Below are 14,508 nucleotides of genomic sequence, written 5' to 3'. Positions count from 1 at the left end.
AAAGTGGCTGTTGAGTGACACTCACAAGAGCCCTTCAGTAGAACAGAAGTGGGGCCTTTCTGTTCAGGGGACAAGGACCAAGAAGCATGCCCTGCTCTACTGCACAGCTTAGCCAGCAGGGAGCACCCCAGGGGCAGTGTCAGGTGCGGAGTACATCCAACATTTACCCAAAGTCAGGCCAACATTTACCCAAAGTCAATAGCTTTCTTTCCTTGCCATAGCAAACAGGTTGTCCAATGCACTCATGGTTGTCAATGAGTTTTGCAAGCTGTCACCCCATCCAGTATGGGAGCTTGTTTGACTGACTGTAGGAGCACGGCTTACACTTAAACTGACAGGTTCAGATGAGCCACTAAAAGGAGCGGCAGATCACAAGCCAATGTCTGTTGTGAAATGAGAATTACACAAGGCTGTTCAGTGCTACCTAAAAAGAAGGGGGGGAAAAACCCCCTTCCAGTGACTCAGCATTTAGCTGAATCACTTCCCAGGCTGCAATGCCAAAGGGTGAAATTCCTCTCTGGAAGCCAAGCCACTTCCACTGTTAAATCACAAAATGTAAAATTCTCCGCAAAGCTGGCATCCCCTCACATACGACCAGAATCCCCAGTCCTACTAAGGGCTTCAGACCAAATACAAATGGCAAAGAAAAGTAAGATATTTGTTTTAACTGATTTCCAGGTATCAGAAGCCAGAGGGAGCAAGCAAGGCGAGGCCTTTGTAACAGACCAGGAGCTTGGAGGCGAGTTTTTGAGTCACGCAGTACTCTTCTATAGTCACAGTGGTTCAGAGCAAAAACAAACAACCCCCCCCCAATCTAACGTAAGTAATTGAGTTAACAGTAATGATCAGATGCAATGCTGCCATTCTTTTATATGTTGACTTGTTTCAGAGAAAGCTTTCAGGACCCTTGGTTCAACCTGGTGCCTTTCAAGCACTGCCTGTGCCCCAAGCACATAGCCAAAAAACCAAAAAAGACAGGGGGAGGGATGAAAAGGGGAGATTACACACACTCAGCAAATCCAGAGTTTTTACTGGAAACATCTTGCCAGTTCAGGATGGGAACAGGGATACTGGTTTCCATGAAGCTGTCTTGGTTCTGGAGAGCAACCAGGGGGCTGCTTTCCACGAGGAGCAGAGGGTTGTTCTGGACTGTCTCGACTGGAAACAGATGGGGAAGAAAAACAAATTGGGGCAAGAACCGCAGACATGCGATTGCACAAACTGTAACGCAGACTTACAAACTGAGGTTAACAATGCCTCGGGGGCTGTTATCAAGGGTTTCAGACACAAGAAATGCTAAGGGTCTAAAGATAGGTCAGGTTGCATTACGAAGGGTATAAGGCAGGGAGGTAGGAGACAGATGAAAGGGGGGAGGGGAGGGGATGGCATGGGGTGCTGACCCTCCTCCCCACAGCTGCCTTTCGCCAGGCTGCTAGGGCAAAAGCAACTGTGCGGATGGGGTTCAGAGAAGAAAGCTGGGTAAGGGAAGAGCTCAGCAGCCCCCCACACTTCTGTCTGACAATGATCCAGGATCTATAACACGGATCTGCTCTTGTCACATCCAGCTAGACCCCAACTCACCTTCAGGATCATCCCACACAGCTGTGTGTGCAACACTTGGCAGCAATCCAGATTTTGGCTTCTTGGAGGTTGTGAGCCTACGCACAGGGCTTACTAGACAAGAATTTGAGACGTTCTCCCAAGCAAACGCTCGGCATGTCAGAATCTTAGCTTGTTCCCCCACTTAACCCCCAACCCAAATTAAACTCCCATACTTCAAGGGTGCAGAGGAATTATGTAGCTGGCGGTCAGCTGAATCCAAAGTGAGCCTTGGGCAGTATGGTACAGTGGTTGGAAGGTGCAGGTTTTGTAACTTAGGCACTCCCGAAGGGGGGAGGGGAAGAGATAAAGAGCCTGTCTGCCCAGACACCCCCACACTGTATGGGACTTGGCCAAGAGCCACCTTCCGCACACTTCGCAGGGCTTGCCCAAGTGCTGCCTCGCCCTTCTCACCACTGGTAGGAAGGCAAGCCACTGGCCCACCAGGGAAAGGCTCAGGGTCCGTAATGGCCAATCCACCCCTGCTTCCCAGGACTGAGCATGTCTCTGAAGCACAGAACCTCCCAACCGCGTCTGTCGACCCCCACCTAGGACCAGACCTGGGAAAAGTATAATGTGCTGTTGGGTCCTGAGACAAAACCGAAACTCTTTCCCTGGAAACTTGCTAAGGGTCCAAAATGCATTGTTTCATCCTTCTCATGTTTAGGACAACATCTGAGCAGGGCAGCAGCAGCGCCAAGGACTGAAACCCAAAAGGCACATGAAGCTTAAAAAGAGTTTGAAGCTGGTTTGCTTTCCTGAGAGCACTCTTGGAATTATTGCTTTGGGTGGGTGTTGACACACCTCTGTATCAGCAGGAGGTATTTTCTCTGCACTTGTATGCGAGCAGAGAAGAAAAAGTACCTCCTTGGAAAACAGCTGTTCAAAAGCATTCAACAGATCTTGCAAACAGTTAAATAAATCAACAATGAAAGCAGCTCTGAAGTTTGCAAAGTATTCTTCTCTCAGCTTCAAGACACTTCCTCCTCCCAGTACTTCCAGGATTAGAATACAGAGTCACAGCAAGGTCAAACTGCTCTTGACCCAGAGCACCTAATTTACCCATTGCTCATCTGCTCAAAGCTCCAGCTGATCTCTGAGCAACATGGAAAACCCCCTACCTTGTCGGTAGGTAGCCTGATTTTATTGCTTTTGTGACTCGCATGAACCACCCACATTACTATTAGATGGGTGCATTTCGTTTTAATGAGACGATTTTATGATCTGTATTGCATACTGGTTATAAACTGCTTTGAAACCACAAGAAACCCCACCTTGCTGCCTGAAGCAGTGTAACCTAAGCAAAGTTTGCCATCTTTGTACCAGCCGGGTCACCGATACTAGGTCTTAGGTGGTGGAAAGCTGACTCACCCAGGAGGGCTGAACTGCCATCCCCAAGAGGGAACCTCTGGTAGCGTGGGATACTAAAAGGTGGCAAAATGTGGAACTTCTTTTCCAAGAGGGGTTCCAAGCGCGAGGCAGATGGGTCTGCAGGGTGGAACAGATTATACACTTGCTGGCAGGCTGGTCTCAGCTGGAAGACTAAAAGGAGTGATGGGTGAGGGATGAAAGAGGAGAAGATATTAAGGCAGCAGTCCAACATGCTACATAAGCTGTAACATTCACTAGGCACAAAGACAATCATTCCTGGTTGCTAGCACTACTGGTCACAACTGCAAGTCAACTAACTTCAGTAAGCTGCAATTTATTTAAGAATGCTATGTTTGTTCAACTGTTTACTGCTACAAAAACAATTAACTCATAAAACCTTAAGGCTGACAAAAAGAGACTTATCTTTCAAGGAGAAATCAAAGTAGGTTCTTCACCCATACTGTGAGCCCAGCGTTGCAATTTGCCCGCAAAGTGTACGTTGTGTCAAGCTGAATGTCATGCCAGCTGCCAGTCTCAACCTTCCCCACATCCTTCAGGCAGGATGCGTGCATATGTGCCCTCAAGCCACAACTGACTTATAGTGTTGACCACTTCAGGTCTCCCTACCTAGCTAGTATTTCTCATTATAACCTCAGAGTCTCTGCTCTGCGCTTTCAGATGATGCAAACAGCTCTCTTGGCAGGGCGTTATTCTCGCATCCCTATGGATCACCGCAGCTGCATTTGTGGATTATCTACAGTGGAGAACCTTCCCCACTACCTACTTCATTGTCCATTATATAGTGTGCCCAGAGCTAAATTCTTGGCCAGAATCCTATCAGTCACAAACACATATTCTGAAATCGAGAAGATTGTGTTTTTGTTATCTGACACTGATAACCACGTGTCCTACAGAGTCTCTCAGTTTGCACTTGCAGCCAAAAAGATAAGATCTAAGGTGGTATTGAATGAGGCTGTTTCGTGATTCCTGGGACAGTGTGGTATACTGTACTGTTTTAATTAATTTTAATTAACCTTTTCAAACTGTGATACTGGATTTAACTATTAGTTGATGTTTGGAAAATTTGTGACGGCCTGTGGCTATAGACAATAAACTCTTTGGACTTATAGTGACCCCATCAAGAGGCTTTCAGGGCTAGAGAGAGGCAGAGGGGGTTGACCATTGCCACCCTCTGCAGAGACCTCCTTGGTGTTTGCCAATCCAATTACTGACCCTGCTTAGCTTCCAAGGTCTGATGAGACTGGGCTATATCATGCCACCTTCCCTCCCGCACATCTTAATTTTTTTTGAAGGATTACATGCATTCATTATTCCATTCATTATTTATTTGGAAATACTTTGAAAATAACATGAGGGAGGGAAATACCTGGGAGGTATCGCAGATGCTAGCCCATTAGCAACAGCCACAGCCAACTCTTGCTGCAAAAGTTTTCAAAACTTGAGAAGACACACTTGCATTGAAAACAGTAAAATCAAAGAGTCCAGTAGCACCTTTAAGACTAACCAACTTTACTGTAGCATAAGCTTTCGAGAATCACCTATATATCTGACCAGTTTCTTCTTACCCTCCACGCATCTGACGAAGAGAACTGTGATTCTCGAAAGCTTATGCTACAGTAAAGTTGGTTAGTCTTAAAGGTGCTACTGGACTCTTTTCGATTTTGCTACTACAGACTAACACGGCTAACTCCTCTGGATCTATTGAAAACAGTGAGAGTAGTTCCTAACTGGCCTCACTCCTGAAGAAATGTTATTCTTGTTTCTGTGTTCTATACTTTTATGAACTTTCTTTATGTGCTTATGGCTTTCTTGTTTAGAACATTCAAAACCTTCAGAAACATAAAAGTATTTTCAAACGCCCCTCGGTCCCATCCCAGAAACCTACTGTCAAGTGTTGGAATGACGGTTTTCCTCAATGCGAGGACCAGCCCCAAAGGAGATCCAAACAGGAAGAAATCAGTGATCTCAAACTCAAATTTCCCAAGGTTCCCACCATCCAGCATGATGGAGCTACTGGATCGCCTTGATCCAGGGTAGTTTCTCAGGATGCTAGAATGTAGACTACAGAGAGAAGGAAGCAGAGTATAAGCAACAATGAAGAAAGCAAGAAGCTGCCAGACAGACAACCATGAAAGGAGATCATGCTGTGGTTAACAGTGCATGCAGTTCTTAAGAGTTTTAATACAAGGGAAGGGCTTATTAGGAAACATACTGGTGATCTACTTAAACAAAATGGATTTCTTTTCTTCCATGGGGTGCACCCTGCCTAAGAGTTCAGTGTATATTTAGAACAATTTGCTTGGATTTAGAGCCTTCCACAAAATCAGGAAACATTTATTGCAGCTATTTTGTATTATCATTTTTCTCCGCTACAAGAGGGACTGGATGGAACCCACATAGTCCGAGAGGGATTCAGAAGTGGTTGAGCCTCGCGCTTCCCCTACCCAACGCACGATCTATTATTATGTAGGGCCGTTTATTGTTTTTGCTTTTAATTGTTCTTAGTTATTTTGAACTACCAGAAAAGTGGTCCACAAATATTCTAAATACATAAATATGTTTTCGAAGCACATCCTTATTATTTCCTTTTGATAACACAGGGAACTGAGACATGAGCAACAGTAACAACTGGCTTAAACAGTGCCTGGGAAGCTCAGAATCAGCCATAGACATTTCCGGTCTGAATGTTCCATAAGAGAATGTTGCTCCTCCAGAACAGATGAGGAAGAGGAAGTAAACACATGTCCTGGAAGCACTGGCCTGGAATGCAGGCTTCTACGAGGCCAACTCAGTTTTCCCGGGTTTTTTTTTTGTTTTTTGTTCCACCCTCCCAGCAGCCCCTGCAAAAATGAAGCAGGAAGATGCTGCCGGCTGGCAGGTGACCAACTCCTTTTAGTGCTTCATTGCAATGCCTCAAGCTGACTGTATTTTCTCCTGCTCCTGGCTGTTTTAGCCCCTGTTGCCACTTAAACTAGCCAAAGCATAATGACACTGTGTTGTTTCATTGTCCTAGATGCCACACAGAATTCAGCATCAAACGTAAAATAATTTCTGGCAGCAAAATAAATACGTTTGTCAAGGCAGCGTTTCCAGGAAAGCAGTCTCCCCACCTTGCCTTTTTAAGAATGCAAGCCTACAGTACTTGCACCTGCCACTCAAGCAAGGAGTCTCTGCTTGCTGATATTAACATTACGGAGTTGCTGCTATACTGGCCCCACAAAATGCAAGACAGGAAAAGTATTTTGGCAGTCCAGCTAGCTTTTTTCCTGGTGTTTATACATTTTGAACTGAACCAGACTTTATTTCAAGGTGAGATATTTTGGAGGAAAGCAGCTTTTGATTTTCATCCATTTTCCTTCAAACATGCATGGCTGAAATAGTGTATATTGGGTCTGAAAGTGTTTTAAGTAATTGGTCAGTCCAAAATGACATACCACCGTATCCTAGTCTATGCCTCAGAAAATGAGGAGGTGCTGTGGCTCAGTGACAGAACATATGCTTGCATGCAGATGGTACCAGATCGAATCTCTGAGATCTCCAGGGAAAGAATCTCATTTAGCCAGGGCCTTTTTTCTGGGGAAAGAGGTGGTGGAACTCAGTGGATTGCCCTCGGAGAAAATGGTCACATGGCTGGTGGCCCCGCCCCCTGATCTCCAGACAGAGGGGAGCTTAGATTGCCCTCCGCGCCGCTCGGCGGTGCGGAGGGCAATCTAAACTCCCCTCTGTCTGGAGATCAGGGGGCGGGGACACCAGCCATGTGACCATTTTCAAGAGGTTCCGGAACTCCGTTCCACCGCGTTCCTGATGAAAAAAAGCCCTGCATTTAGCAGATCTCGGTCCGCTCTCTTCTTGAGGCCCTGGAGAGCTGCTGTCTCCCAGAGCAGACAATCCTAAGAGGTGGATCAAGGGTCTGACTCGGTTATTCTTTTACGTACAGTCCCCCAAACGCTCTACGTGATGGAAAGCTGTGAATGGTGCTTACCTATTTCTTCCTCAAAGAAGTTGTTGGGACAAGTGTTAAGGGGTTAATAAAAGAGAAAAGAGAAGAGAGGAAAGAGAAAATAGAAAGATCACAATAGGCAGGAAGGGAGACTTGCACTTTTGCATGCTGCCGATCTCTTTTTACTAGCATAAAACATTCATACACTCATGCATGTTTGGGTGATATGGCAGGACCTTTCCACACGAGAACTTGTGCATTCAATTATAACGGCGTGACATGTTCTGCTCACTAACTATGCCAATGAACCCTTTTCGCATGAATACGGGCATGCCAAAGTACAAAGCTTGAGACTGCACCATGTCAGCAATACGGCTGAAGTCCACATTTGCCCCCAACTCCCTATGCATTTTTGTGTTTCCTTCCAAGTCAGACAGCAGGCAACTGAAGGAGGAATGATACTATAGCCAGGCCTGTCAATCATCCTGCCTCTGTACAAGAGTGACATAAGCCACTACTGCCCGTGCCACAGGCTGGCCCTTGAAAAATAAACTGGCTTTCAACCTGTTTGCCAGAAAGACCGAGAATTCCTTAAAAGTATATCAGGATTTTTTTCATTGATAAAATCAACATCCCTGAATGGCAGCCTACCCATCACCACCAATGTCTATGATTTGAAGATGCTGAAGAGTGTTGTGTGGCTCCTAAGGAGTACTCTCATTGCATGTGGGGCAATGGAGAATACCAATAGGCTTAACCTCTGTGAACAAAGCATGCGCTCTTACCGCATGCCCCAGGGCCACCTGCAATAAACAGGAAGTCCATGGCAGACACGCAAAGGATCTTCCGCAGAAGGACTTCTAGACTGTTGACAGAGGCTAAGCATTCTGAAGATATCCTCTCAAGGTTCATAACATTACACTGGCTGTCAGTTTGCTTCCATGTTCAATTCATGGTGCTGGTGATAACTTTCAAAGCCATTCATGGCTGGGGGACCTCACAGCTGCAGGACCATCTCCACCCATGTGAGTCCACAAGGCAGCTCCAGTCATCAGGCCAGGGACTATTCAGAGCTGCTGTATTCAGGTCAGCGAGAACTCTCTCATCTTGGGCTCATGCTGTCTCAGGGCCAAGCTACAAGTGATGAATGACACAGGTTGGACACTTGTCAGCTTCCCTCAAGTTTTGATGGGAAATGTAGGCGTCCGGGTCTTGCGGCTTGGGTCTCCGACTGCCGTCCAATGGACTTTTCAACTGTCACTTGTCCAACATTCCGCCAAGCTGCCTACATTTCCCGCCAAAACTTGAGGGAAGCTGACAAGTGTCCAACCTGTGTCATTCGTCACTTGAAGTTTGGCCCTCAGTCGCTGCACCTGTGTGGTTTCCTAAGGATGTAAGGAAAGCCCTAACCTTGCAAAGATTTTTGACACTGAGCAGGAGAAAAGCAGGATACAAATATTTCAGATAAATCAAACAAAATTGAAAGTAAAAAAAAAAAGTCTGTAAACTTGCTTTAATTCATCCCATATTATGTTTCGTTGGCTTTCAGATCTCCACTATTTCTACAGCATCCACCTGACCAGTCCCAGAAGCTCCTTCTAGACTAGGACAGGTGGGAGTTTTCCCGTTTTAATAAGATGCCGCTTCTGTTTATCAGAGTGTGAAATTTTAACATCAGTAGGCCGTTTGTGTGATTTACAAAGAGAGGAGGTAGTTAATAACTATGAGAAGGTTCACATGCAAAGCAGATGTAATTTTCCTGTTCCTCCAAGGCCCAAAGATGACAAGCCTACACTATTATTTAGGGCTGAGAGTAATACAAACAATGGCAGCAAAATCCATTAAATCTTTTTAATATTACCAAGAGAATTCTCCTACAGAATATATGGTGATAAATAAAACATATGGCTGCATGATTGGGAAGGAATGTTTTATGCACATCAGCTTGGAATAGCCTGCAATACAATTCCATAGCGCAGCTACATTTGTCAGTGTTTGAGGGCCTGTTGCGATATCAAGATCTGGGGTTTGGTGAGGCCCAGACTCCCTTACCATACCCTATTGCATCTCTTTTGCTGAATGCCCTAACAGTAGTTCATTATTGTACTTTGCTCAGTGAATGTCCTAGCTGTTGATTATGTTGTATTTTCACTTGTACTGTGTAATCTGCCTTGGATCTCAGTGAGAAAGATGGAATAATAATAATAATAATAATAATAATAATAATTCAAAGAACAAGAACAAGAAAAAATGATTAAATATAGAGATCTGGCAATAGAAACCACCTGACTATGGATGAAGAATACAACAGTAGTCCCCATTGTCATCGGGGCACTGGGAACTATTTCTAAAAGCTTCGTAACTTATATGGAAAAACTGCAGCTTTCTGATATAACACCTACAGAACTGCAAAAGATGGCGTTACTTGGAACAGCATACATTTTACACCGATACCTGGCTGATACTTGTATCAGCTCGGCAAGACCAATCAATGATAACATGTGATCTTTATTTATTACTGATTGTGTTGGGTGAAATAATAATAATTCTTGTAGGCCCCTATGCCCATTATCTCAGGCACTCAGACCGGTATGTTTTTGTGGGCCGTTCCATTATTTCATGGAATAACGGGAGGACTTCGTTCACAAGCCACACAGAAACATCAGAGAGAGTGCCTGCAAAATCAGATCTGAGTCACCCAAATTAAGGATTGCTATTTCGAACTTAAGTCTTTCCCCCTTCTGATCTCGCTCCTTCCTCCAGCCAATAACGTCAAAGGTCAAGACAGAGATTAAAGGGCGGCAGTCTCTTCCTTTGAAGACCTACCTGGAGAGGAAAGCTTGGTGCTGCTTTATTGTGTCCAGCTCGTAGGTGGATGAGTCACTCCTCTTTCGTGGCAGCTGCTTCTTGGAGTCCTCTCCGTTGCTGCGAGGGATGTCAATGTTGCTCCGGCTGAGGTGTCGGCTGGTTTCCAGGTTGGAGCTCCCCGAGCAGTAACTGTTGCTCACAATGATTCCAGGAGACAAGAGGTCAGAGTCCTAGAATTTGAAGGGCAGGCGGCCTAGGCGTCAGGCATCTGACAAGAGGCAACTGAGCTGACACTCAATTAGAATACAGTTATAGACCAGTCGGCCCCACAGCCCAACCACGAGCCCTGTTGGCTGCCACTAGCCTTGCCAGATGCCAGCGTCTCACCCCCAGCGTCTCATTTTGTGGGCTGCTTATCCCGCCGTGGGACCAGTACAGCCAGCATTGTCTGAGCAGTCAATAGGGAGACCACAGGCAGCATCTTCACAGGGATATATTACTATTAGAACAGCACCACTGGATCAAGACCAAGGCCCATCTAGTCTAGCTTTGAGCAGATGCCTCTGGGCGCTCATCAGCAAGGATACCAAGATGATAGAGCTCCGTTATGGTCTCTCTTACAGATGTGCAAACCCAGAATAAAACACACTGCATTCTTTGCTTCCTTCAAATGCATACAGATGTTCTGCTCCAGCAAGATCATCTAAATGCCCCTTGCCTTTTGCTTGTGGTGAGACTGGTGGACCGGGTGGACTGGCAAGTTCCAGCCTCCCCGCAAGAAACTTTGCTCACAGAATTGAAATTCTTCTCATCCCCTTGAAAATCCCGAAGAAGTTCTTCTCAAACTGAGCCTTACCAAGTCTACATAAAACATTACAAGAATAAGCCCTTCCAAGTTGTCGAGCAGCTACTTCCCTATGCTGTTTCTGAAGTGTGCATAGCATAGGGGAAATGCTATTTATGGAAGCACAAAAGGAGTTTTTTCTCTACTGGGAATAGCAACAGGTGTTAAGGAACCCATACCACCATCCTTCTGATCTAACCAGGGCCAAGAGGGAATAGTTTACAGCAGGGAAGTGGGAGGAGTGAAGTAGGATGATTAACTATTCCCCCCAACACACTTGCCCTCCAGCTACTTTTCCCCCAGCCACTTGATCAGATCTGCAGCTCCTGTAGCACAAGCCGCCGCCGTTAAAAACATCAGAGGGGTAGCAGGCAGCATCCCCTGACATGCCTTGTGGGTGGAGCACGTAGTAAAGGACAAGCCAATGCCTACAGGGTGTGCTGGCCTACACTGAAGGGAGAGACATGCTTTCTACTAGGGTAGATTGGGCATAGGAAACATCAGGCAGACTGTCTCTTTCTTCTAGAGCCAGAAGATGCATTTTGTGGACTGGGATTACATGGCAATTTACACCGTGTTTAGATCCCTTGAAATGTGCTAAATATTTATTAAGAATTATTCTATGATAAGCGGCGTTAACTCCTCGCTATCACAGTGTGTTTACCTGCACGCTCACAACACTCCCGCGCCGGCTACTATTTTGGCTCTCTGACATGGACTGATTGCTGTAGCACAGAGCGTCAAACCCCAGGATCCCTCCTACGCAGTCTCCTACCAAACACACCTGTGCAAGGGAAAGCAAAAAATGACGAATCAATCCTTCCAAGGAATACAAAGAGTTAACCTTCCAGGAAAAAAGCAACGTTTAATTTGGGTTTACAGATGTTAAGAACAAGCTAACTTTGTCTCCAGTGGTGTGTGCTTCCTAAAGTGGATGTCTCCAATTATTGGCCAATCACATCTTACTTGATCAACCGTATGTAACATAGAAGGTTTGCTGGAAATCAAGACAAGGGCTGCTAGCTAGGCCTGGGAGAAAAGCCAGCTGTTTATTACCGAGCAGGTTTTTAGCAGGCAGAAACGCCAAACATGGCTGAACAACCTGAGCGCTCTTAAGCTTCTGGAACTTTGGAGGCCCACACTGATGCTGCTTTGGAAAACATGCTGCAACTTCCAAACCAATCCTAGGCAACCCATCAATTAAGAGCAGATGGCACACAGCATCAGGGGATGGGACATGCCCCCAGAGTGCAGCAAATGCTTTGCATGCTAAAGAGTTCCCCCCACATTTCCAGGTAAAGGATCTCAAGTGGTGGGAAACACCCTTCTCCACTTCAGACCATGGAGAAAAGCTGCCAATTTGAGTAGGGTGTAACATATAAAGCATGATTGCTTTATATGAATCCATCGTATACTTTTAGTTTTCACTCTTCTGAGAAAAACTGATTTTACAAAAGCCATTTGTGCTGTGTGATGTCAATTACATGGACTGGGGGGGAGACATTATAATGTGTATATTATACATTATGTAGGTACAGGGCTTTTTTTCAGTGGGAACGTGGTGGAACGGAGTTCCAGCACCTCTTGAAGATATTTGGCAATAATGTGTGAAAATATTATTTCAAAGAATCCCATGTGCTTCTTCCTCATTTCCCTCTTGAGAGTTCCGCCACCTCTTTTCCCAGAAAAACCCCGTGTTGGTACATTATACCTACATTGGCAAACAGCTGGAACTGAAGGGCTCTCAGAGGACTTTATTATAACCCTCCCCCAACTCCTCCAAGGGCAGTTCACAGCTCTTCTGTGAGCCAAGCTATGCCTTACACAGGTTGGACACTTGTCAGCTTACCTCAAGTTTTGATGGGAAATGTAGGCGTCCTGGTTTTACAGCTTGGCTCTCCATTACAGCTGCAAGACCAGGATGCCTACATTTCCCATCAAAACTTGAGGGAAGCTGACAAGTGTCCAACCTGTGTCAGGCGTCACTTGTAGCTTGGCTCTGAGTGATGCCATTCGACTGATGCCACAGCATCCAGCAACTTTCCCTTTTGCAGGGGCCCAGCAGGCGGGGCACTCTCTGCATCCAGCTGCTTGTTGCAGGCATAAAGCTGTGAGGAGGGGAGGGGAGCTGACAGTCAGAAGTGGGAGATTCAGCAATAAGATGTTGGACTGGCCACAACTGACAAGACTTACCAAGGATCAGTGCGCTCAGAAGAGGAGTGGTACATGGAGAGGCAGGTGGGAGCGTGAAGTTATAATAGAGCTCAGTGGGAAGTGTGCTGTACCATGCAATCTGCAAAAGCAAGCACTGAGTGTGTGTCAAAACTCTTTTCTACACAAGGACGAGAGTGCCTTGACACACACGTCTCAATCCAACAAGCAAGCCAGGAGGCTTGTACATGACAAATGGGGGTTGATTTTGTGAAAACAGTGCAGTAGGCAGAATATGTTACAGCCTTCCAAAAGGAAGACAGTGTCTTCCCTCTCTACATATACCTTCATAAAATTGGAGGACGTGACTTGGAGTTTAATGCTACAGATTCCAAGGTCTGGACATGCCCTTACCAGCAGCTTTTCCTTACTGTTAATATTAAACACATACCTGCTTACTATTAAGATCAAATGATACACTTCTCAATCTTCGTTTCAGGTGGATAGCCATGCTAGTCTTTTAGCAGTAGAACAAAGTTCAAGTTCAGTAGCACTTTAAAGACCAACACATTTTCCAGGGTATACATTTTTGAGTCAAACCAAAAGTTGTCAGGTACAAATGATAATGAAGATCCATCGGGCCTGGCTGATCCTTAAGTTGTTGGGTTTTCATTACCATTTGTATCGGACAAAGTGAGCTTTGACTCATGACATTTCCTTGTACCCAGGAAACTTGTTGTTCTTTAGGGTGCTACTGGTCTCAAACTTTGAGGGGACTCGACAATGTAAATATTCAAAACTGTTTCAAATAATCAACAGCAATATGAAGAGATTTTGAATTTATGTGCTGAAGATGGGACAGCAGGATTAATATAAAATTAAGTCTAATTGAGATGGTAAGCAGAACTAATTAGCATCTGTTAAGGATAGGTCATGCTGAGTTATTAGCACCTATAGTGAGTGAGGAAACCGAAGTCCTTGTTCGAGCCTGGGGGAGACGGTGTAGAATCTCTTGATGAATTCTAATTCAGAACTTTCATATTGAACTGAGTCCTATTCCTGCTCCTCTTAAACAGTTAGGAGCAGGCCTCACCCACTCAGAACGGATTGATTTTCTCTCTGACTGGTAATTGTTTCAAACTGGCCTGTCTTTGTAATATCTCCCCACTCCTGATCCTCTGTCGCTTGTAACTTTTAAGTATAAACAACTGCTATGGATGTAGTCTTCATGCATCTGATGAAGTGAGCTGTCACTCACGAAAGCTTATGCTAGAATAAATTTTGTTAGCCTTTAAGTTGTCACTCGATTTATAAGTCTTTAAGGTGCTCTTTGTTGTTGTTTAGACTGGTAGAAGTAGTGGTTGCTTTAAGCAGATTTTTCTCTCAGGGTCCTTCTACCACAGTGCTAACTATCTCCTTTGGTATGATCAACCATCCCCTATGTCCATAAGCAATAAATGAGGCTCAATATTAAGAATAAACTGGTTAGTTAATTAATCAAGTAAAGGCCGTTTTAGCATTTAAAAAGTTCTCCCAATCAATCTGGGTAGCATATTTTTTAAGTTAATGTTTTTAATAACAGTACTTGTGAAAATGTGAGGCATTCTTATCAGAGGCATTCTTCTTCCTCTCTTACATGGGAAGGAATGCCTCTTCTAAGATGCTGGCTGCTGCAACACAGGTATGTGTCATCTAAAAACAAAGCACTCCCCCCTTTCAGAACCATTGTTTAATAACAAGGCAAATACATGAAGTTTTAATCAACGGATTAACC

The 14,508-nt window shown here is 45.0% G+C and overlaps 1 protein-coding gene across 3 annotated transcripts in view; it reads right to left on the bottom strand.

The window, feature by feature from the left end:
* PITPNM2 (phosphatidylinositol transfer protein membrane associated 2) overlaps positions 1-14,508 on the bottom strand; it is a 100,456-nt gene that overhangs the window by 28,509 nt on the left and 57,439 nt on the right. For 2 of the 3 annotated variants that reach the window (XM_054996354.1, XM_054996355.1), the window contains exons 11-15: positions 11,248-11,367; positions 9,758-9,969; positions 4,877-5,052; positions 2,971-3,141; positions 1,009-1,158 (exon numbers count right to left, since the gene is read on the bottom strand). In XM_054996354.1, coding sequence (XP_054852329.1) covers positions 1,009-1,158; positions 2,971-3,141; positions 4,877-5,052; positions 9,758-9,969; positions 11,248-11,367 — 829 coding nt within the window. The remainder of the gene's footprint in view (positions 1-1,008; positions 1,159-2,970; positions 3,142-4,876; positions 5,053-9,757; positions 9,970-11,247; positions 11,368-14,508) is intronic. The other variant, XM_054996356.1, reaches the window with a different exon arrangement.

This window comes from Eublepharis macularius, chromosome 13 (assembly GCF_028583425.1).
Source record: "Eublepharis macularius isolate TG4126 chromosome 13, MPM_Emac_v1.0, whole genome shotgun sequence".
Taxonomy (NCBI): Eukaryota; Metazoa; Chordata; class Lepidosauria; order Squamata; family Eublepharidae; genus Eublepharis; species Eublepharis macularius.
This window is presented reverse-complemented; position numbering and strand designations above follow the sequence as displayed.